The sequence below is a fragment of the Myiozetetes cayanensis genome, unplaced genomic scaffold (genome assembly GCF_022539395.1).
Source record: "Myiozetetes cayanensis isolate MyiCay16 unplaced genomic scaffold, myiCay2020 scf1, whole genome shotgun sequence".
In the NCBI taxonomy this organism is placed as follows: domain Eukaryota; kingdom Metazoa; phylum Chordata; class Aves; order Passeriformes; family Tyrannidae; genus Myiozetetes; species Myiozetetes cayanensis.
Window position 1 is genome coordinate 66095196 of NW_026086604.1, and position 24511 is coordinate 66119706.

The 24511-nt window shown below is 38.5% G+C and overlaps 1 protein-coding gene and 1 long non-coding RNA gene across 10 annotated transcripts in view; both read right to left on the reverse strand.

Moving 5' to 3' along the window:
• Window positions 1-24511, reverse strand: part of LOC126635861 (uncharacterized) — a 1135091-nt gene that overhangs the window by 226480 nt on the left and 884100 nt on the right. The window lies entirely within an intron of this gene.
• FHOD3 (formin homology 2 domain containing 3) overlaps window positions 1-24511 on the reverse strand; it is a 387674-nt gene that overhangs the window by 112350 nt on the left and 250813 nt on the right. For all 9 annotated transcript variants that reach the window (XM_050307337.1, XM_050307354.1, XM_050307309.1 and 6 more), the window contains exons 7-10: window positions 17306-17417; window positions 10361-10455; window positions 3992-4135; window positions 1864-2096 (exon numbers count right to left, since the gene is read on the reverse strand). In XM_050307337.1, the coding sequence (XP_050163294.1) occupies window positions 1864-2096; window positions 3992-4135; window positions 10361-10455; window positions 17306-17417 (584 nt within the window). The remainder of the gene's footprint in view (window positions 1-1863; window positions 2097-3991; window positions 4136-10360; window positions 10456-17305; window positions 17418-24511) is intronic.

Consider the following 24511-nt stretch of genomic DNA (forward strand, 5'->3'; position numbering starts at 1 on the left):
CCTGGTTTTAAACTTAAATTATGCTTTAAATTATGTCACTATCCAAGAAGATGTGGACCAGAATCAGATAATTTTTTTCAAAAAGTAGGATAATTATTGATATTGTTCTATGTTGGTGGAAAAAATATGTCAAAGAACTTATGAAACTAATCTGTCGTGGTTTTATTCCCCCTATTTTATTCCTTCTAAAAATCAGCTCAAACAAAAATTTATTAGGAGTTACTGAACACTGCAAAATAAAGCTAGTAAGCAAACATTAATAGTGAGAAAATGTATTTGTAGAAGCTGTTGTCCTGCATGGCTTTTATTTGTTTAATGAATTAACACTAAGAGAATGAACAATTTCTGTAGAGCTGAAGCATTTCCTCACTGCCAATCTAAATTCATCAGTTTAACAAAAAAAGCCAATGATATCTGCTACACATCCATGGATACAGATTCCCAGTCACATTGTTAAGTCATGAAGCAGGGCTCAAGGTCATGCACCAGGCAGAGCAGCTGAAGTCCCCAGCTGTACTCACACTGAAGATGCTTTAAACTCATCCTCAAATGCACTGTCATCCTTGTTATCAGCCTGTAAGACAATGGGGCTCTCAGCTGTCAGCCCACTGAAGACCCGGCCACAGAAGGCGATGGAAAACAAGCACGAATGTGTTGCCAAACGCAAGAAGGAAAATAAAAAAAAAAAAGGAAGAAAATAAAGTGCTATTATGTGGTATACAACATGAAACTACTGTTTCAGTTATCCAGAGTCTTACATTTTCATATTGCCAGAATCCATTAAACTTTAATCAATTCAGTCAACTCAAGTCTGCTTTGCAAGAAGGACTGCTTTACACGTAATGTAGGATTGTAAGGCTCTAAATTCATACCCAGTGCTAACCAACAGAAAACCTCCAACGAACTTCCCAAATGTTATAATTAATACAAGATATGCTCTTCATGGACCCTGCTCCAGTTTTGCAAATTGCATCTTCAGCAATGGGATAACAGTGTCCAGCTTTAGCTATCTGCAGGTTATGTATCTTCACCCAAGCTAGTCAGCCAGATTCCCTTTATAGTCAGCAAAGAGCCAGTTTCAGAGCACGATTAATCTTGAAATTTCAGGCGTGTAGAATACATTAGATAAGTGAAAGCCTACCAGTACTTGCTACACTCCACTGACATCAAAGGGAGTTGAGCTGATCAGACATCTAATTTACGCAAAGTTAATTCCAGCCGTCTTGTGCAGTAGTCAGACATCCTGAGGATCTGCAGCTCCTTTTTCCCTAAGCATGCATAGCCCAAAAAAACCATTATAGGACTGGCAAAGACACCATCTTTGACTGACTCCACTGTTGCAGACTGCTGCTCAACTAGTCATTACTACTTCTCTTCTGCTAATTATAAAACAGTAGATATATTCACTACTACAGTGTAGCCTCAAAGGAAAATATTTATGCTGGAATGGTGATTGTAAAGGTAGAAAAAAAAAAGAATGAACTGCAACATATACAGGACAAATAGCTCTGCACTAATGGTACTATGCTTTTGTTACAATCTTCTGTTATGTGGACATAGTGAATATAAATCTGTTAATGGATAAAATTAAGCTTAGTTCCCACATCAAATGTTCTACCTCATGAGATTTGGGTCAACTTACTTAGGATGGATGATGACAAAGAACTTAGCTATGCAGGTAAGTCACCTACAAATCCATCTCTTTTTAGTGGTGGTGTTTTAACTCTGAATATGCTTTTTTTTCCGTTTTTATTTCAATGAAAAGAGGAAAATAAGGAAAAGTCTGTCATATTAATAAAATGCAATGAACGTAAGGGAAAGTAACGGGAGAAGAATGGAGTATTCCTCAGCTCATGCACTTACCTCTCACTGAGCTCGTCAACGCGCTGCCCATGGCCCAGCATGAAGCTGGACTGGCCACATGGACTCGCAGGGGCTGATAAAGTGCTTTTGACGTTCTGTACCGAGTGCCTGCGACTCCGCCGGCGCTCTAACCCCCTTCGCTCACCAGCACCAAGACTGGCCCTTCTCCGGTCCTTGCGCCCACTGGGAGGGGGGTCAGCACTCTCATCTCCATCTTCATGCCTCAGTGTCATCTGGGAAAGAAAGGAAGAAACCCAAGGCTTCTGACACAGTTCCTTTAGGTACCACAGGTCTTCGCTCCTTGGCTCAAAAATTTACTAGTCTCAACATGATTAACTCCTATTAGCAGTGCTATTTCTACAGCTTTCCCTGTAAGCTGCTGTCTATTCATTAGTGCAGTATGGCAGTATTAATCATGGAATTAAATACCAATGCCTTGTATAGAACACTAAAGGAGCTGTAACAATACATTTATGTATCTCCTAAATTGTGTTAATTTTCTTTTTAATTTTCAAGGAAGTTGAGCAATGTTGGACAACTAGTTATCTGTATTTCCTTCTAAAATACTTATAGGAAGTCTTGTGAAATCAACAATAAAAAAACTCTCATGCATTGACTGATTGAACATTTCCTCATGTTCACACATGACATGTAGTGATCAAGTTGAAGTTACCATCTACTACTTAAGAAAGTGTTGGAAATAGTAGAGGACTAAAGTATGGGTGCAATACCTGAGTATCTCAAACTACAGCACACCATTGACATGCCAATGGGACATATCTTTAACAGAAACAAAGTAAAAGTTGCCTTATGGTACATGAGGAGAGATATCCCTGGCAGAAAGAACAAAGTTACTATTGGATCTCATCTGAAATGCAGCCTAACATTTAAGTAATCCTTATATGAGAAAGATCCACTCAAATAGGCAGAGGTACAGAAGAGGATGATGTGGGTGATCAGAAGAATACATATTTTCTTGTTTCTATTAGTCTTGTTATTCTGATAATTCTTACCAGAGCTGACCTAAAAAAAAAGGGGGGCGGGGAAGTGAGATATCTCTGTTTAGAGTATAAAATCTGTTTATGTGAGTAAGAAGAGATTTTTTGTATCAAAAACAACATTGGCAGACAAAAGTAAGAACCTGCATAGGCATGTCTAGATTTAATCTGGTCATCAAGAGAAAGCTGGTACCCAACTAAGTTAACTGCTAATTTCGTAATCAAGTCTTTCAGTAGGCTCAGCACGCACAAAAGACTTCTGTTTTTAAGATTAATCACCATATCTTAAAAAGTGATTTATAAATCAATGAAAGGATATGGCGCCCTTTCATTCCCTTGTTCCTATTCTGGCCTGGCTCTTCCTGAAAACTGATGTATATAAAACTTAACTCTGCTAAAGTTAGTGAAGTGGTATGAATGTAGAGCTCATGAAGAAAATGTAGAATCAAACCTATCCAATCCTTTGCTGGACTTCAGCAGAGATGAAGTAATTTAATTTCACCACATCAGAACGTGAATTCACATTTACACTACATTAACTTCAGCCTAAACCTCCCCACTCCAACACTTTCCAAAGTCTGAAAAGAGGCTAATTATTAAGAAACTGGATATTCTACCCTTATATATAAATGCTTCAAAAGTAGTTATTTTATACCTAGGTGGTAAATGTGTAGTCAGTCATTACTCCATTGCTGTAAACTGCACAGGATCTGATCCAGTGTAAACTCATAAACAAGGACTTACTGGATATTCAGTTGCAGAACAAGTGATATTTGTGAAGTTGAGCTCAGCCGAACCTTTTTCACAAGCTGAATACTTTTGCATATGGAAAGAACTTCTACTTCTTTCAAAATGTGTAACTAGCAATTGCAGAAAGAAGGCTAGTAAATGTGCTGGTTTGCCTTGGAGTAGGCCCCAGCTTAAGAATGAAATCCTTTTGCATTAAATACAGCTATGTAGCGTAGTAGGTCACATACACAAATGTGTATAATACTTCTAGCAACCAGATGTTTTTCTTTTAAAATAAAATAGATAACCAAATTTCACCTAGGTTACATTCCCCTCCCCTCCTCTCGTCTTTGAAGTTTGCACAAGCTGTAAGATGCATAAAACAGGGCATGTTATGTTACCTCATAAATGTTAAATTGCTCAACTAAGTCCAAGTCTGTTCCTTTCTTGTTCAAGTGTCTCTGTGAAATAGCTTCAATGCCTAGCTCTTCCAGACAATCCACCACATCGTAGAAAGAGTCTTGATCTGGCAATCCTGACAGCGTCTACAAATCAAAAGAAAAACATTTAAATCTGTTTGTTTTGAAAAGAATTAAACAAAGGATTTTAAAAGCAGGTGGCATGTGGTGCTATGCATGATTTCAATAAAGTAAAACCCATGATGTGGGATTAGAGACACCGCTGGAAAATAAAAAACAAGTGGCACAGCTTTTAACAAACAACTCTGTGCACTGTGTAGAAAAAAATGAATAACTGGCAAAACAAATAAATGTTGTTATTTCATACAAAAAAAGTATGGAAAATGTGGGTCTTTAAAATACACAGTTGGATTCTTCCTGACTTCATTCAAGTACAGATTTAAAGAACTGAGAATGTTAAAGCATCAAACACAGAGATAAAAGTAAAGAAGGGAAAAAAACCAGTTTAGCTGAAATGAGTAAAGCTGATTTCCTACTGATTCCTGTAAGTTTAGCTCTTAAGAAGAAAAAGTCCAGTGCACAGCTGTGTGATGTCAGGACAGCAGGAAATATCCTGCACCATGTGCCTACTATCCTCCACACCTGCTGCAGCAATCTTCCCTGTGCACAAGTTGTTTTATATTACAGAGATAGCAAATCCTCTCCTCCTTTTCAACTTGAAAAGTCATACTAAAGGTACCCTGACTCATTAATGCCTATAAAATGTTAGAAGAGTTGTTAATTCCTGATTACATGGTAACCTTTTACCAGTGACAATGTAGAGGAGCTTTTGCAAACTAGAAAATAAAGAATACTAATAACAACGATTATTGAAAAGTAATTGTTTGAGCCACTGATTTCTACTCAGCTTGTGCTGATTTTTTTACTGCTCCTTATGGATGATGCAGAAAAATTAGTGTAATCCTGTGGATGTTAAGCAGAAACTACTGATCATACTGTGCATCTTACTGGCAGAGCAACATTCACGTCCTCACAAGAACCAGTCTGTGCAGAGCTCTTTCTGCAAAATACCTGAGAATACAGACTGGAAGCAACACAGTTATTCTGGAGTAGCTCACCAGAGGGATGTTTATTATAAAGTAGTTTCCTCTCTCCCATTTAATTAGCTAAGTAACTTATCTATATTCCCAGTAGAGAAAAGAAAGAGCAAGAGATAGAGGTGCAAAACCCAGGCCCTTTCCAAAAGGAGTTTCAACTTCTCATGGTTTGGATAGAATGAACTGTGCTCTGTCAACGCTGGTTTTCCAAACTGGCTCTGAGCAGCAAAATGCAGGAAAGAGCAGCTGCTCTGGGCTGCCTCCCTACATCAAGAAGCTTTACATTCAGAAAAAGGGATCTGAATTACATGACTAATGAGAGAGGAATAGGCAGCTGACACATCTGTCCTTTAAATACTTCTTTCCTGTGATGTTAGGCACTGAAATATTTGCATCAACAAGGTACTTTTTTTTTTTTTTTTTTTCTAACTAAACACAACACAGCAACATTTTCTTCTTCAGTCATTACAGGACTATTGCCTGGTGATATTCACCACAACAGGAATTCTTAGCTCAAACACCAATTAAGTGTTTGGGTTATATGTTCAGGCTTTAATTAAAAATTTGTCTCTGTCCAGGACAGTACTTAAGCCTCTGTTTAAAACCCACAGAAGACTAGGAAACTAAAACTTCCTGAACAGTGCTGCAAACAGATACCACATATATTCTGTTCCTTCCTAAACTGACACCTAGCTCTGAGTAAACATTGGAGGATTCAGCAAATGACGCTATCACACTGCAAATTCAATGAAGCTTTAACATGGATATGAAAATATTATAACAGAAAATGGTGTTCAACTATCAGGCTTTCTCTTGCAAATGAAAGATGTAAACTCAAACTATTCTGACCTGAGGGCCTTCATGCATAGTAAGATGTGATGTTTTATTTGCAAAAGAGTGCAAGAGTCACATCTTCTGAGAATTTACTCCTAAAATTATCAGGAAATGGTCTTAACATTGATATGCAGATCACCCACCCTCAAAAACAGCTTTTTTAAAATCCAAGGTAAGGCAAGCTGTAGACTGGAAAAACAGTAGCATAAGGTAGTGTTTACTGGCAACTGCTTTTTTCAGCAGCCTTTTATTAGTTAATATAATTTTAAACCAAACAGCAGTAGAAATCCAATTTTCACTGCATATTACTGGCCAGAACTGGGCAGTCGAACTCTCAGGTATAGAAATCAAATATTTTCCCTTTGCACAGTTTGTCATGGAACTCACAGACCCACTCTCGGAGCCTAAAGCATATAAAATTCAATTTCTAACATTATAAAATGGAATGTAAAAGGGCACTACTGGTGTTGCAATAAGGTCAGTTCAATCTATCATAGGAAAACCACTTTTTCAGTAAATAAACACAAGGAACGTGAAGTGCTTGCATAAATGACTGATTTTAATTCTGGATTGTGATATTAGAAAACAAGAGTGGACCCCCATTTTCTTGGTGGTTTTATAAAGGAAAAAAACCTGCTAACAGAAGAGTGGAGACCATAGATTGGGCAGGTCCTTCCAGAGCCTTTGCTCCTTTCTGAGTACCTGGTTAAATTCAAAATGATACTCCAGTATCAAAATACACATACAAGTCCCAAACAGTTCTTCATGTTCTGAAGACTAAACCTTAAAAAATGAAAACCTGTCTAGAGAATTAAAATTTAGACACTTGGAGAAGCATGTTTAAACCATACTCTGTGGTTTGCTTGCTGAATTTTGTTATGGTCTCGCTATCTTCAACCAAAAATGAGATGTCAAGTCCAAAACTCTTCAGAACTCAGGTGTACAAAGAAAGCATGAATATGAATTTCAAGATTCACCCCTATGCCTCTATCCAGTTTTGGTTTGAGGAAACATCACTGAACTAGGATTTTTATTGGTCTGTTGTGTGGTTTTCCAAGTTGCTTTCTCAAGCCCTTGTGAGAAAGGCTTTGCAGATTCGCGCTCTTCCCTCTCAAGTGGCTATTTCTGGAACGGTGAACTAAATTAAAACCAAAACCCCAGCCCAAAAGTTTTGAGCTTGATATATCCTCTTAACAACAATTTACCAAACCCTCAACAATATGTTCTCCTACCACTACCTTTAAAAGTCCCAGTACAAAGAAAGGTAAGAAAACTAATAAAGTTGTATTAGGAGTGGAAAAAGGAAAAGCTTTATGGTAGTGTATCAGCCAAACTGATCATTATGATCTGATCCTAAATGATGAGACCTACAGACAGAATAATCAGCTGGTAATAGCAGAATATTCTTATTACATATCCTCAGTTATGTCTCTGAACAAGATCTGAGATAAATTAGCCCCAGACCGAAAGTCTCTATGTATTTGCAGTTTTTAAAATGGCTAACACTAGTTAGTAAAACGAGTAATTATGGTGACTTTTGTAATTTACAAAACAATCACAGTACAAAGCAGTGGTGCAGAGACAATATAGACAACAGGAAGTCCATTTGGTGTGTAATGTTTCGTGAAAGTTCAAGTAATATGGGACTCCTGCCCCGGCTACCAAATGCCCAACAAGCTGCACTCCACTAGCAGGCCCATGCACTAGAGAGAGGGACATGACCTAAATCCTACATGTTATGGTGAAAAGCACTACATGGTGAATAAACACACCTAAGGGCGTTAGCCAAATTTGCAGTTGCTTTGGGACAGGAAGTATCATGTATTTGTTTTCCCAGGAACCACAATTCCTAAAACACCCGGTGGGGCCAATGTCAGACACAGGACTTGGGATAATCATTGTTCCAGTGTCGCAGTTGCAATGTTCTCAAGGCAGGTCATCAGTAACTGATGTGCCAGCTGCTGTATTAACACCACACTAACACGAAACAGCTCTTTTTTAACTACAGCTTATGGACTGCTGTTTGGTGGTACTCCAGGCTCCCACTTGGACTAGAAGCTGGTGCCTAAATTCTAAAATTATACTGCACCTTCTAAAAACCATTCAGTGCTTAATGTGGCTATACTAATACATATTAATTTTTATGTACCTTGTAATTATTTTATCTATTTGAAACTATACTGTATGAGAGAACAAGCAATATTAATAACAGGTAAAAAGAAAATCAGTAATTTTAAAACTTACAAAGCTTCCAATGTAATCTCAATAAGGAAGAGGTTTTATAGTAGTTGAATAGAAAGTGAATTAAATGAAACACAGAATTTTTTTCTGCATTTGATAAGTAGTTGGTCAACTTTTTTTTATACAAAGGAAACACAAAGACTTTAATCTATCCAGACTTCAGTAATAAACATAAGGAAGTAGAGATTAGAATAAGATCTAACAGATCATAGGAACTAACCCAAGGAAGATAACAAAGGTTATACCAGAACAATATATAACCAGAAGTATCTGCATTGGCATCACTCTTATTTAAGAGATTCATTAATGCCTAAATCCTCGCAAATTAGAAGAGGATTAATGAAATATTAGCTCAAGTAAATTGGTTAAGCATCAACAAAAGAGAAAGAGAGGATAAAAGGACTGGAGCAATTTTTATGCCTGAGTAGATGTGTTTTGCACTCTTGAGTAGGAAGGAAAACAGTCTGTAAATGTATGCATGGAGAAAGAAGGAGTAGAAGTATGCTTCCTTAAGACAAATCCTTCACGAGGACTCTGCCTGCTCTGAAAGCTTTGATATTTCCTTGCCTAGAGAAGCTAAATCCATCTGAGACTTCTTTGTATTCTCTGCGGGGGAAAAAATTACAACTGTTACATGCTGCTTGCTGCTTTCTCTATAATCATGAAAAATATCCCATTAGAAACATCATAAAACTGCCCATAAGCCAGATCATAATTATAAGTGTGGATTTGTGGGATTCCTCTCTTCCTTCATCTTCGTAACTGCCTTGCTCCTTTGACTGTGAGATGCTTTTTCTTTTTGTGTGTTTTTAAAGAACTATCTTGTCCTAAAAATAGCTTTAAATGTACTGAAAAACTCAGACTAAGGGAATCAGCTATAGGATAATAAAAGAGTCAACAGAGAACAAAATCTTCGAGGAAGTCAAACACTAGGTAGATTACAACTGGGCAAATGATGAAGAGAATTATCTCAGCAAGAGGAATTGGTACACAAAAAAAACTAGGTGTAAAGCGGAGCTGCTAAAGATTGGTCACCTTGCCTTTAATAGCAGCCACAGACAGAAGCATATGTAACTGGCGATGCTTTTTCAGAAAGAGTACAGCAGTAAGACAAGGTGGTCTTTTAAACTCAAGAGGAACTTTACTACCATGGAAGCAGGAGCAAGGGTGACTCCAAGCAAAAGTAGAGTAACGTCAGCAATGTCACCAGGACAGGTTAGTTCCTCTTAGGCATATTTGCTGGACAATATCTGCCATTAAGAAATCATTTTATAAATAATGCCAACAACAGAGCAACTCACAAACCCTACTGTGTAGCCAAGAACCCAATAAACTGGCAGCCAACAAACTCAGGATCTTCAAGGGAATATATTAAGTAATAATAATGATATTTCCTAATACTCCATCCTATTAAGTATAACCATGTACCACACAGTTATTTTGATTTGCCAGTAGTATGCTGATATTCTGTGCCCTTTAAAAATTAATCTTTAATTTTAGTCACCCTAAGATTTGTCTAGGACTAGATGCTGATTATTAAGGTATTTACACTAATACATTTCTAACTTTCATGGACCTTCCATTTTCTCCATCTTTTTCTGCTCAATAGCACAAATGAATACTTCAGAAAACATGTGATTTTACTGTAAAACTATTACTTGTAAATTAGGTCAGCAGAAAATATAAGGAAGTAAGAAAAAATGTAACCTTATTTTTTTAAGCAGAAGTATTCTTATTAGCACTCAGACCTGTTAAATTCATCATACTTAGTTTACATTAAAAACCAAAATTACTTAAACTATCTGAACTAGAAAATTGTGTACAATGCAAGCCTTTGTGAGCATGTGATCTTTTCACCAGCACTTGCTTTCTTTCTCCCGTTGGATAATCAGTTGAGTTAGTTTGTTGAGTTTTTGTTTAGCACTGCAGCATCAGCATTGGGAGAGGAGCCATGTAATACCACAGTTCCACACAGCATCTAGCAAAATAGCAGTTCTGCTCCCAGCCACTGCCTCTGGGTGACTGAAGCACAAGTAACAAGAGTGTGCTGATTGATTACAGCATGTTCTGCAACTTCTCCATGACAAGTCTCTGTCACGTACTCTCAACAGGGAAGTTCACCAAACAGTTGAAAACAATAACATCATGTCCACCAGTTATGCTAACAAAGTAAACAAACCTTGTTAACCAAGGTCATTGTGTAAACCAGTAGCTCGGTATCAACCCCATCCTTCTCCTCCAGTATCTCCATGATGTTGGACCATGGCTTGGTTCCTAGAGAAAAGCAGAAACTCTTGGTTACAGTGATCCAAATGGAAAGCTAAATCATCAGCACTTATCCAAGAAGTAGCACAAGATGGATTATGTGGCAAGAGGAAAGTTCAAGCAGAAAGATCCAGCTTTTTCTACAGTCTCTCCTGCTTTCCTGAAAGTGAAGTTAATGTAGACAATGAAAACTACAGTGCAGCCTAATGCAGGGATCTAAAATACGCCAGGTAGACTTTCTCCAAACGTACCAACTTCTCCTCCTTGATGATGAAGGAAGCTTTGTTAGCCCAGTTTGAATTGACACCGAACTTCTGAAAATCAGGTGCGAGGAATTTTACTGAACCTATCATCGGTTCACATAGGCTTTGATAAATCTTCAGCAAAACCCTATAAGCTATGCTTTCAGTGCTCCTGTTGCTCATATTCCTGGTGCTATGCTGAGTTATGCTGCATTAAGGTAAGTCAGGTTAACAAAACAGTGTGGCAGAGAAACAGTTTTCTCAAATTACAGGCTAAAGAAATAAAAGAAATTATCAATGAGGGGAAAAGAATTTTGCTGTGGTTGGTTCTCATTATTATTTTTATAAGAAACCCATCTACAGAACTTTCAGATACGTTTCTCTCATTTTCCACTAAGTAAGGTCAAAATTTGTGCCTTTAGTTATGACATACTGCTTGATTTGCATGTTGATTTGAATTTGCATATTTATCTGATAATCAAACCCTAGTGGCCTAGTGAGTTATTGTGCTAAAAACATCAGACAGGCAACACACCACCCAGACTCAAGACAACCTCTTGTGTGGAAGGTATCATGTAAAACCATCCTATTTCATTTGGCTAAATGGCACGATGATTGCATCTACTAAATTTTATCTCTGAAAAGTGAAGTACATATTGAAAGACTATAATTCAGTGTTTTGTCTGGAGTGAAGTTAGAGGTGAGGAGGACGAAGTAGAGAGCTAATCCGATCCTAGAGATATAGAATTCAACTACAGAAGTGGCACTGTGAGAGTCTTTGAACTTCAGAGGGTAACATGCAGAGTATTTCAACAGTCCACATCCCCGTAACATTAGAGGGATAATGAGAGTTGATTATAATCAGGTAGTAAAATGCAAATGTGCCATCACAACCACCTGTTGCTGACTGATCAGTAACCCTGAGGTCTAAACTCTTGCATTACTCTCACAGTGATAACAGCCCTTGTTTATTCAAGATGATATCTTACATATACCCTGCTACACAGACATCAGATCTTTGCTCACCAAGGATCTGCCTTTTCAAGGCAATGGCAGTGCACCACATGGAAAACCTGTCTACTAACGAATGAACAGACAGCAATATTTCTCCTGTTTTCTCTCCCCCTTTTTTTGAGACAGCCTCTGATCTTTACTACTGAATAATAAATCAGAGCTTTTTTATCTCAAGCAAGATCAGTGGAGGAGGGGGATTAATTCTCAGCTCTCCAGAAGTATTTATGTGCATTACTAATTAAATGCTAATTCAAATACGTGTCTGTAATGAAAATACACTAGACACCTCTTTACCGGGTTCTCTATATTGCCAGACATTTTGGGCAGTATATGTTCAAAAGACATGTGGAACAAATTCACTCAGCTCACAAATGATATATGATCAGCAGGAATCATATCCTCACTACAAAAATGCCTTCCTGTGGTTTCCTGTGAAAAAATAAAAAATGGAAGGAAATAAGAAAGACAAACAAAATAGAGAAACCATGCAAGTCTAACTTATAAGAATACCAGCTGGAAAAAAAAATGAGTTGGTAACAACATAAAAAATTAATTTTTTAATCCACTGCATTATTCAGTGAGAGTTCTTCTAGAGAAACATGCCTTTATTTTTGCAGGTACATTTTATTCTTAATGGAATAATCCTGGTTTGTTTTTAGACAGCATCCTTGTGTTTAATTTTTTTTTCTTGAATGTCTCAATACTTCTTGATTATCATAAAAGAATAATTTCAGGGTCACCTTGCTTTTTCCTACAAGAATGATATATACATTTCTTCTACCATACTGCTTTTTTGTTTTAGGACTACAATTTTTAAAAATTGTTAACCAGCCACCCTTACCAGTAAGGCAAGTAATAGCTGTAAGGCAAATAAACAGCTGAAAGGCAAGCAAAGCCCTGTAATAGCTCATCTATCTTTTAAAGGCTTTCATTGTGCTGCTGCTAATAAACTTGGACAATTTCCAAAATCTAGGCTTTAATTCCAAATTCTTCATCTATTCCCTAACTACAGTCAAGAGGAGGCAATACTATCAATGACTTTGATAAAGCTACAAAAAGTCTGTACTAGATGAAGCCTTTCCTTTCAAATGATATTTTTTCCCATTATGATCTCAGACAAGAAGTGAACACGGAAATAGCCATAAGGCCATCTACCCACCTAGGGGCAAGGTAGTTCTGGTATGGAAGTTGCACCATGAACTTGCTGTGTTACTGTAGTTGGGTTAATATTCCTTGCTAAGATATAATGAGAGCCAACCCATGATCCAGCAACATATGATATGTGCAGATCGAGAGCAGGTGTCTGCTCTCATCCACTCTCAGATCCACTTTCCAGAGGCTGTACAGTCCAGTATGCTTAAAGTAAAAAGAGACCTGTTCAGATTGAGATCATAATGAAGAAAATGGCATTTGAAAAGAAAGGTTTAATGTGGTACATTCAACTCTACATTAATAGTTCTATCAGAGTCATTGATAGTACTGCCTCCTGTTCATTCTAGTTAGGGAATAGGTGAACCTTCTCCTTCACCCAATCCTGATGTAGAAGAATGATGATGTAGCATCCCAGGGATTCTTCTGGGAGCAGATGGAGATATTCTCATAAGGTTATGACTTTAATGCAAAACTTGTGGCAAAATCAATAGGGGTGATGAAACAGGCTCAATGAAGTAAAACAGCAGGGCTCGAGTTTTTTGTGTGTTCTCCTGCCTTCTAATGGGTAAAATGAGAACTGCTTGACTGCTCTTTACAGGCTTGTCACTGGGAAGAGCTCTTTATTGCAGCCATTCTGTCAGGAGGGCTGGAGCCTCAACCCTCATGCTACTCACAGCCTCCCGAGTAATCAAGCATGGTGCACAGACACACAAAGAACTATGAGGCTGCAACAGCTTAGCCTATATTACATTAATACACTCTATTTATTGAATAGCATTGGCCATTAAGTCTCAGTTTTTTCTCAGTTTCCTCTTTAAATCCTTATTTTAACGGTGTAATTCACGTCATACACAAAATCTTGACATGTCAGCTACAAAGGCTGTGCACAGTATGTATAGAACAGGAAGAACCTTGCACAAGGGCAGAAACTTCACATGAGTAATGCCACTGACTTAGAGAGTGTCTTTCTCCAGCAGACACACAATGGAAAGGGGGTAATACTCTTGGAAAGACCTCAACATCTTGTACTCCAGGCTATTTAAACATGAGTGAAATTACATCCTTCCAGATGCTCCTACCCAGAGCATGGGCATTAATTTAGTGCATACCTAACTATGAATAAAATGTCAGGAAAAGCAGAGAACTGATAATGAGGGCCATTTACAAATAATGTAACTGGTCGGGTAGCAGATACTTAATTCAAAATCAGTACGTGACAGTGTCCAGGTCAGTCTTGGGGCTTTAATCTCTGACCTAAAATATGCTCATGATAAAGTAGCCCTAGACTGCAGAGTGCAATGCTAGCTCCATTTTCCAGAGCCTGTGCAGTCTGGTATGCTTCAACTGAAAAGAGACCAAATTCCTCTGGGGTTCTAAAACAAGAAGAGGCGGGAGGAAGGGGGGAGCTAGATGGAACTGTAAGTAGAAGCTACTTCCTACATGATGAGGGCCATGCAGTTATTCACTTATGGTCTGCTTGCATCTGAGAGTAATGCTGGTACTTCTGTGGATCTCTGTACTTCAGTTTGCATATGGATGTATTCACACATAGAAACCACAGATGGGATTGCTTTGAAACCAGGCTGAGTTATTATGGGGTTCTTTATGTTAATCATGTGTGGTACACATGTTGAAGAATTATGTCATATCTCATCACCTTGTATGTACATGAAACACTGGACTTTTATCAAAGCAGTGCTAAACCTAATTACATACCTGCTGAGATTTATGACAATGGTTCAAGAAGAGGCACACTGCTTTTTTCTTCCTCTGTATTTCTATTCTAGTCAGTCATTAAAGGTTGGTATTCCTCAATTATAAGCCACTGATTTAAAAATAAAAATTAAAACATAGCACACCCCAACTAAAAGTGAAGGGCTTTGACACTGTCTCTGAGAGCACTCTCCTGGAGAAACTGGCTGCTCAGGGGTTGGACACTTGGACAGGTGCACTGTTTTCTGCATAGAAAACTTCTGGATGACCAGGCCCAAAGAGTGGTGGTGAATGGAGTTAAATTCAGCTGGCAGCTGATCACTAGTAAGGTTCCCTAGGGCTCGGTGTTGGGTCCACTCCTGTTTAATATCTTTATCAACAATCTGGATGAGGTGATTTACGGTATCCTTAGTCAGTTTGCAGATGACACCAAGTTAGACGGGAGTGTTGATCTGCTGGAGGAGAGGAAGGACTGATGACACAGGGTGGATCAATGGGATGAGGCCAATTGTATGAGGATCAGCAAGGTCCAGGCACTTCAGTCACAACAGCACTACAGGCTGGGGAAAGAGTGGCTGGAAAGTGGCCTGGCAGAAAAGGACCTGGGGGTGCTGGTTGACAGCCAGCTGAACATGGGCCAGGGCAAGAAGGCCAATGGCATCCTGGCCTGTATCAGAAACAGTGTGGCCAACAGGTCCAGGGAAGTGATCATCCCCTTGTACTCGGCACTGGTGAAGCTGCACCTCAAATCCTGTGTTCATTTCTGGATCACTCACTGCACGAAAGACAGTGTGGTACTGGAGTGTGCCCAGAATTGGGAAACAAAGCTGTTGAAGGGTCTGAAGCACAAGTCTTATGAAGAGTGGCTGAGAGTGCTTATCCTGGAGAAAAGGAGGCTGATGGGGATACCTTAACACTCTCTACAACTACCTGAAAGGAGGTTGTAGCGAGGTGGAGGACAGTCTCTTCTCCCAGGTAACAAGTGACAGGATGAGAGGAAATAGCCCCAGGTTGCATCAAGAGAGGTTTAGCTTGGCTATTAGGAAAAATTTCTTTATGGAAAGGGTTGTCAAGCTTTGGAATAGGCTGCCCAGGGAAGTGGTACAGTCACCATCCCCAGAGGTATTTAAAAGACGTGTAGATGTATCACTGAGAGACATGGTTTAGTGATGAACTTGGCAGTGCTTGGTTAATGGTTGGACTTGATGGTCTTAAAAGCCTTTACTAACCATAATGACTCTGACTATTACATTGATGACATAAAAAGGGAACTAAATATAAAACCAGAAAAAAATCTCTTAAGGAGCTAAGTACAACAACTCAATTAAAATATTTTTTTAAAAAAAAGAAGAAGGGAAAGCTGTATATTTGGGTTGTTTTCAAGACAATCCACCAAACCATGGGTATGAGAATTCCCATAAAACCTCTCATCATGATACTCATCTATCTACACACATCATTTTTTTTCAAGTTTTATGATGCTACTTAAGTTGTTTTATTACTTCAGGACATGTAAATGTTTGCCTAAGGCTGTTCTACAGATACAGAAGGGAATACACAGAGCATGGTAATTTATTTAGGGTCCTCCTTTCTCTTTTTCCTTTAATGAGGTTTACCAGCATGCCAATAGATGGCACTTTGCACAGGTTGAGAATACCAGTGAGTTCATAATGCTGAGGAAATGCTGACTGCAAAAATAAATCATCATGCTCACAATTACATGAATACTGTAATTACATTTATGCTTATGGTATTGTAAGGTTTATTGGTTTTAATTCAAAACAGAAAGCCAACCTGCAGAGTTTGTTGTTTTGGAATTGCCCCTGCCTTCTTCCTTGCCACAAGAGATAATTTATGTTTTTTTCTTCTCAATGCATTCTGATAGCTGAAAGTAAAATCTGGCTCCTTTCTCCTATTTCTGGCACCACCTTTCTTTTTTCCCTGACCCCCAATATTTTCTTGTTTCACTTTTACCATATCAAGTCGCTTAAACAAGTTCAGCATGGAGGCAGTTGCTCCACAAAGGGAACCTTGCTTTCAACCTCAGTGTTTGAGACCACAACAATGGATCTCCTAACCTCAAAAACGCTCCTTGAGGCAAAGGAATGTTTTGCATCAAGAGAGAATGCCCCAGGAGCTTAGTGATGGCTTTGTGGGAAGAACAAGAAAGAACCATTTTTGTTCTATTTATTTGTAAAAAATACAGTATACATATTCAAGTATTTTTCATGAGCCTGAAGGGTAACAGATTTCATAGTATAAAATCTGCTCAAGGGCTTTATTTTAATGTAACAACAGATGGTTTTGCTTTTACTATAAGGCCTGTACTATTACTGACCTCGTCTTTCTCTTCAAAGGGATTACACTGATTAGATATCATTTTCTCTTCTAAATGAGACTGCTGCTTCTCAGAAGGAAGCGGAAAGACGGCCTTGCCTGGAGGAGCCTCTGAGGTTGGAAGATACAAGGGGGTTTACTTTGCATGTGGGTGCAGGGAAGGGGCAGTGACTGTGGTGTGCAGGAAGGCAATCGAGTTCCTCAGCTCTTCATGCTTTACTTTCCCATTATAATTAATTCCTCAGACAACCACACAATATGCTTTTAATCAAGAAATGAATGGTATGTTGCACAAAGCAGGCATCATGACAGTAACTCTAAAACCACTGAAATCAGTGATGAAATGCTACCTTGATCTCAGCGACGCTGGGATTTTGCAACCCCCAAGTAAGGCTACTCACCTCTCTTTTCATCAACAGTAGATACTGCCTGGATTAAAAGCGGTGCGTTGGATTCAGTGTACTCCACAAACACCAGCAGCAGCTTCAGCGCTGTCTTTACCACCAGGCGAAACTGGAAGAAAAGAGTGCAACTTGTCATAATGCAAACCACAGCACTTCCACATGTGTGAAATGACACTGGTCAATATGCAAGTGCAGCAGTCCACATCTGGTAATAACAGACAAACAGAAGAGATTAAGCTGTGACAGCACCGAAAAAATTAAAGGTAGCCAGCTGGCTGAAAATTTCATTCACTGGACACAATGCTCTTCTAGGTAAGTCCCAATAGTCAGTGAATCCAAATGAAAGCTTAACACGGCCACATGTAACAAAAGGTTGAACATCCCACCTATGCATATCCCCAACACTGCTGTCCAAAGCTTGATGTACCTAGAATCTACTGAACTAACAAAGCATATATTTCTTTATTTCTCATCACAATTTATTTCCTCCTTTCTCTGTAAGCCTTTAATCCTGTCAAAATGCTGTATGATGGGATGATTTCTTCCTTACACTTTCTACTCTTCTTATAATGTTACTGTTTAATGCTTACATTATTAAATAGATTGATCTTAACTATTAAACAAAACTTGGGAGGAAGTGTGTTTAAACTCTAGCTAACCCACCCTGTCATGAAATGTGTGATTTACTGGAACTGAGCATTCTGCCTGTGAGTTTTCAAATACAGTTCTTTGTACAGCCCCATGAGAGAGAGTTCATCAAAGATTCAGCATTGGTAAAATGGATCTACTGGAAATCAATAGTCAAACTCTATCTATTTCATCACAGATCTCCTATTTCCAGAGAGGATCATTTGACTAAAAGAGCTGAGTGAGAATTTCTAGGGATGATCAAGTATGAGTGCTTGGCATGACAAGGTATGTGAAAAAACAGCCCCTAACTTAAGGAAATATTTGGAGTTTTTAATAAAAGGAGATGTGAAAGGGAAGGATTTTTTAATAGCCAGGGCTGTACATGCCCATCAGAGAAGGTTTTTACTGCGACACTTGGTTCTAGATTAAATTTGCTATACCCTCAATCTAAACAATGGATTTAAAGCCAAATAAAAAATAATACACTGCTGGCCCCAGAAACACAATTTCCAACCTCCTGTGCTTGAATCAAGCTCCAGAAAAAACTCCCTTGTATTTCCAAGTTTACTGTATTTTTCTTCTACATTGGTCTGCAATGAATATATCCAACAACATGTAAGATTTTTAATGAAATAGCTACAGTAATGTGGACATTATGCTCTCCTCTGCAACTGACAAATTTTATAGATCTACTTTAGGATGCATTCATGTAGAGATAACTCATGTTCCAGGAAGTCCATGTCTTTGTCTCCTTACATTAAGCTCATAGGCACTCTGAAACATAACCACCTGGTCATTAAAATGTCTCACCCAGGGTGGAAGTAAAAAGAAAAAAAAAAAAGAAATCATTATACCATATTGCTAAACTGTTTCAGAGCTACATATAGTTTCTGCCCATATTGGCTTAATCCCATTCCCTCATTTTTTTTCAAGTTCTCTCAACATAACTCTCCTAAGAGGCAAAAAAGTCATCATTAATCATTTCATAGATGCACACCAAGACAGCAACTGTGTCTATTTTCTAAAAAAGTCTGCAAGTGAAACAGGCATAGGCTCAAGCTACTGCATTCACATAGCCACTCATAGAGATGTACTAGAGCTCACTCGAAGGTAATGACCTACATTGTAGCTTGCTGCTATAAACACAGACTTTAGTGTCACCACTGACCCAGCTATTTCCATAGCTTCCTGGATTTTACTCACTCACGTGGAATTGAGCTTCATGCACTGCAATGGCACTACTAGCAATGAGAAATATTCTGCTGTTGAATCTAGACTCTTTCAGCCTTGATGTATTATCAAATTGGTTCCTTTTAGGGCTGACAGCCAGGAAATCCCATCAAAAAACCTGACCAGGTCCCTTATGACACTTTTTAGCCTAATTCACAACTGTACTGCTGCAGTGGTACTTCATAGATAGAGGGCGTAGTCAAAGAAAAGGAAATTGAAACCCAATAACACAACAAATCACTTTCCCCACAATTGCACTGGACAACTGCATATCTGCCTGTGAGGCCAATACCATGGTGTTTCTGCTCTGCAATGACGTTTCCCTTAGCAATCAAGTTCAATTGTTTAATAGACATATTGTAGGAATTTCCAAAAAGTCTCCACTTGTTTTGTAATGTTACTTTGTAACATAGGAGTTATACCAGATTACTGTAAACTGTTCTAGCAGTAACATACTTCCCAGATAACCACTTACATACTAGCTCCTAATCTGATCAGGATCTTTTCCCTAGAAAGGAAATCTTGGATATTACTTTTGATTATTCTTAAAACTTCAAGGCTTGGCCACATGGTGACACTGAGATTCATTTACACATAAATGCTGCATGGCAAAGTTCCCATACCTTTCCATTTGACAGCAATCAGATGGAGATATACCAGGCTTAATTTCTATTTTTGTAAATCTCTTTTTCTTCCAGAAAGAAGAACCTTTGGCAACATCTTTGCTCAAACGGATGCCTGCTGGCCATGGCAGCTGCTGTAATAAGGAGCTAGTCCCTATGTACCTGCTATGTTGCAAATCCTGTGAAGCCTCAGGGAGGCCCACTGCAGTTGCACCAGACCAGCACTCAAGCTGGCTGATTTTGGGTGCTGTCTGCAGGTATCAGCCTCCTGTGCTTAACAAACTTAGCAGATGGTATTGTAAGGAATAAACACCACTCAGTAGTCCTGGAGAAAAGGAGCAATCAGAAGAGCTATGTTTTGGCTGCCATTTAGGTACTAGAAGGACACTCAGTTCCTCAATCAGCAAATTTCCAAGGTTTATCCAACTCCCCCAAAAAATAGTCAATCCATCCTGGAAGGGAAGGTGCTTTCCAGTGAACGTTGCATACCATGGCCACATTCTGCTTGCAATCAGCACAGACACAAGCTTTGAGAAAAGCTGCATTAAAACAATGCTTTTTCCTGCTCAATAGAAAATGGCACTTGAGATCCCTGTGGGCACTTTTAAGCCTGTCTGCTGCTTGGGCAAGGACACAAATAAACACTGCAGTCCTAGACTAGGCTGCACAATGCCTACACTGGGGACTTACCAGCTACCTTAACTCACATAATCTTTGTGCTCATCCTGCAATGCTTCCTAATAGTGCTTCAACAGTGCTTCTTGACAGAAGCATGCAATCATTGAGCAGCTGCACTGCCCTTAGGAGACTGAAGTCTACAACCAGCCAAAGCCCCTCCAAGACATGTGACTGTCTGTCACCTCCAGACACAAGAACAGTCCAGAGCCTGACACGCTCACGCTGAAATCAACTCTAATTATGCACCGTGGCATCAAGAAGTCTCTCTCTGAAAGGTCTGTTCAGGGATACCTGCTGCCAGGACCCATGTGAAGCACAGTGAATTTTTTTACATAGCCTATCTTCTAAATGTTCACTTCACGACTTCACGACCACCTGACCTGCCTGTGGCAGCTCATGCATGCTGCTGGTGACATGTTAAGTGTCTGTATTGCAATGGGAAGGGTCTCAACCAAGACCAAGAATGACTGTTTCACAACTTTCAAAATACCAGAGCTATTCAGAAAGTTCCCACTTCTAATTAACTGTGGTGATTGTCAAGGTGGGAGATTCTCACAGCTTCATGAGAGAGTTCTAAAGTGTGTTTGCAGGGTATACCTTTTCAATTAATTAAATAGTAGATAGCTACATTGCAAATAAATTAAGTAAATCTCAAAAGTGGGAGATTGCTTAGCAGGTAAACAAAAAAAGAGCAGCAACTCTTTGACTTTCTTGCTTCCCTTTGTGAAATCATGGGAGTTTTTGCCAGCCACTGCTACTTTATTTCACATGATGGCACAGCAGTGGGATCAAAAGAAACAAGTTTCATATTTCATTCACAAGTAGGTGAATCACTAATAATTTGAATCACCGTTAAAAACTTCATGAAAGCTTTTAATATGGCTTCTGAGATTTTTTTCTAGTATTGAAGATGGGCTCAATTGCTTTGTGAATCTGCTTCAATAGTCACAGTTCTGTTAAAAGTCCATGGACAATCACACTATTACTTCAAGTAGGACTAGATATCAGAAGGGTCATAGAAGAGTTAGACATGCTAGCTCAAAAAAAGGTGGTGTTATCCTCACTTTGCAAACATTGGTTTTTGCAATTAAATCCAAATTTCCATCTTAAATATTACTGCTTAATTAAAAAAGAAGGATCACTGAGGTAATATACAGACTCATCGGCTTGGTAAAGTGATATTTTTACAGTTTTGAGATTAAATCAGGATTTTGGAATGTCAAAGCACTGAAGTATCAAAACCTCTATTAAGTTAGAAAAGGAAGTTCATATTGTGTTTTTGTATCACGTGCAAGCCAATTTATAGAGAGGAAATGATGTTAGCATCTTCTGGTTAAAGATAAGATGTAGCCAGCAATGTAAAAGGAAGAAAAATTATAAACCTTTTCTCTCCTTCTCACTTCATGTTATACAGTGAAGTTTGGCAGTACCTTTCCTTTTTATCTCTTCATGTTTAGACTATTACAGACTCAGCCAAAGATACCACACAACAGGCTGCAAAACTCATATCTCATGGAAGGGCTTATCCCAGTTGTTAATCACTTGTCAGGAAAGGTTTTAGCCTTTAAAAGGAATGTTGTCACAAAGTACATTGACTTAACGACTAAAGCAATATTTACAAAGTTCAGATTTAAATATTTAGGATTTTTTTTTTTTTTTTTTTTTTTTTTTTAAGGAAGAAAGGAAAAAGAGAAATGATTAAAAATATTTCACTCTGGGAGATGTAGTTGGTTTGGATTTATACTATTCAAATTTAAAGGAGAAACAGGCATTGGGTTTTTAAATGAAGATTTACTACAGCCAAATCCTTCAAGTCCTATTCCAGGTGCAGACATGGATTTACTGCAGGCCACATACTCCTGCTTTTGATAGGATACAGCCAAGCAGAGCTGCAGCTAAAGAAACACCTAGTGCAACCAGTGCCCACTCTGCCGATGAGGGGTGCACAGGGAAGCTGGAACCCTTCTTTCTTGTGAGGTGTAAGAACGTCCCCGACTTCAGATCTAGTGTTGTAGGAAGAGCCCACCGGCATCCTGCCAGCACCAGCAATGCAGCTCAGTTTCGTGTTTCACAAGGGGATAAAATCCCCTTCCATTCATGAAAGGAGGAAAGATCTTCCCGGAATGCAAGGTTTTATATACATATTTAAATAAAACACATAATATATAGTATATATATAAATATATAAATATATATATATAATATATGTATAAAAATAAACCCACTATTCATTATAATAAATAACAAACATAGTATATAAAATAAATATATAGTACTATATGGTAATATTGTAATATATAATATTATCATAATATAATGTTTTCCTTTGTAATAATCAAGAAAAATAAAACATAAATATTGGGCTTGAGAGAATCTCAGAGCAATAATTAAAGTTGAAATGGCCCTAATATGACTTTCCTTCTTATCTTAGGTGAACAAACCCACTTCCCCTCGTCATATATCATGTGCTCCACCCCACCTCACCATCATGGTGAACACCCGCTGGACTCACTCCAGTAGGCAAATATCTATCTCATACTGGGGAGCCCAAAACTGGACTCCTGAACTCGTTGTGCAGACTTATCAGCACCAAACAGGAAGAGGCACTTCCTTCAGCTTGGTGGCTACACTCCTGCCAACCCAGCCCTGGATGTGTTTGGCCTTCATTCACACAATGGCACACTACTCACTTGTGCTCAAATACATATTCTCTTATTCAGAATGAGTAAACAGAATCAAATGGTGTGATGCCAAAAGAAACACCCGTAATTTTCCCTGATTTTAAGAAGAGAAGGAGTAGTGCCTTTAAACTGAGAGTAGGCTTATGTTATATGTTAGGAAGAAATTCTTCACTGTGAGGGTGGTGAGGCACTGGAACAGGTTGCCCAGAGAGGCTGTGGATGCCCTGCCCCTGGAATTATTCAGGGCCAGGTTCAATGGGGCTTTGAGCAAACTGATCTAGTGGAGGGTGTCCCTGCCAGTGGCAGGGGGTTGAAACTAGGTAATTTTTAAGGTTCCTTCAAACCCAAACCACTTTATCATATGACTATACTATGACTCAGTATCCTTATAAGGATAATTTTCAAAAAAGAATCACAAAGAAATCGCAAATTAAAAAGAGACAGAAAAAGAAGGTGAACAAAAAGTGCCTGACAAAACCTGCAATGAGAAAAATCAGTCCTAACAAGATCCATTTGGAACTTGCAACACTACTGCCAAGGCCAGTACAGGTAATGTTCACTTTATCCATCAAAAAGTTAGATGTGCATAAACAAAAAAGCATTGAGATTCTCCTAGGATTTTGTACAACATATCTGTTGCTCTCAACACGTCTCTCCTGTTCAGACAGAGGAGTCAGACCTAAGAACAGCTTTATCTTATTTGCCTCTGGCTAAATCTCATGAGATGCACAAGGATAAAATTGTAAGGGGAAAAAAAAAATCAAAGATCTATAGTAAAGTGTGATGAAAAGTGTGTATCACAACATTTCCAAATTATAACTTGGGATTCAACCAGTTTGTATCTGTTCTGTTTTTCTATCATATTTGTTGTTGATAATAGTTCACAAGCTCTTTCAGCACCTAGTAAAATTACAGATACATACATATACACCACAGACACAGTTGCACATATACAAAAAAACTAGTACATATATTACAAGAATATATATATATTGGAATAAAACCTTGTTTATGCCAGTTTACTATTTTACTTCGGGTTCACACAGTACTAGAAACCTCAGGGTTCTGCTTCAACTTCAGCATTACTTGGATATGGACAATGAGAACTATCTGCTATAAAAGGTTTGCCTCTAACAACCACACAACACAGTGTTATATTACTAAGGCTCTGGCATAAGGTATCTGTATTTTGTGGCAGTTCCCAGAACCGTGCCAGTGTCTTTTTTCGTTTTCTTTCCCTAGAAGGTAAAAATGCACCTGGACTGCGTATGTTCTTGTTCACAGAGAATCGTCTCAAAATCCGAAATCTAATAAGGAAAACAGATGATGATGAGGACAAACAACTGGATCATCTTGTTGAT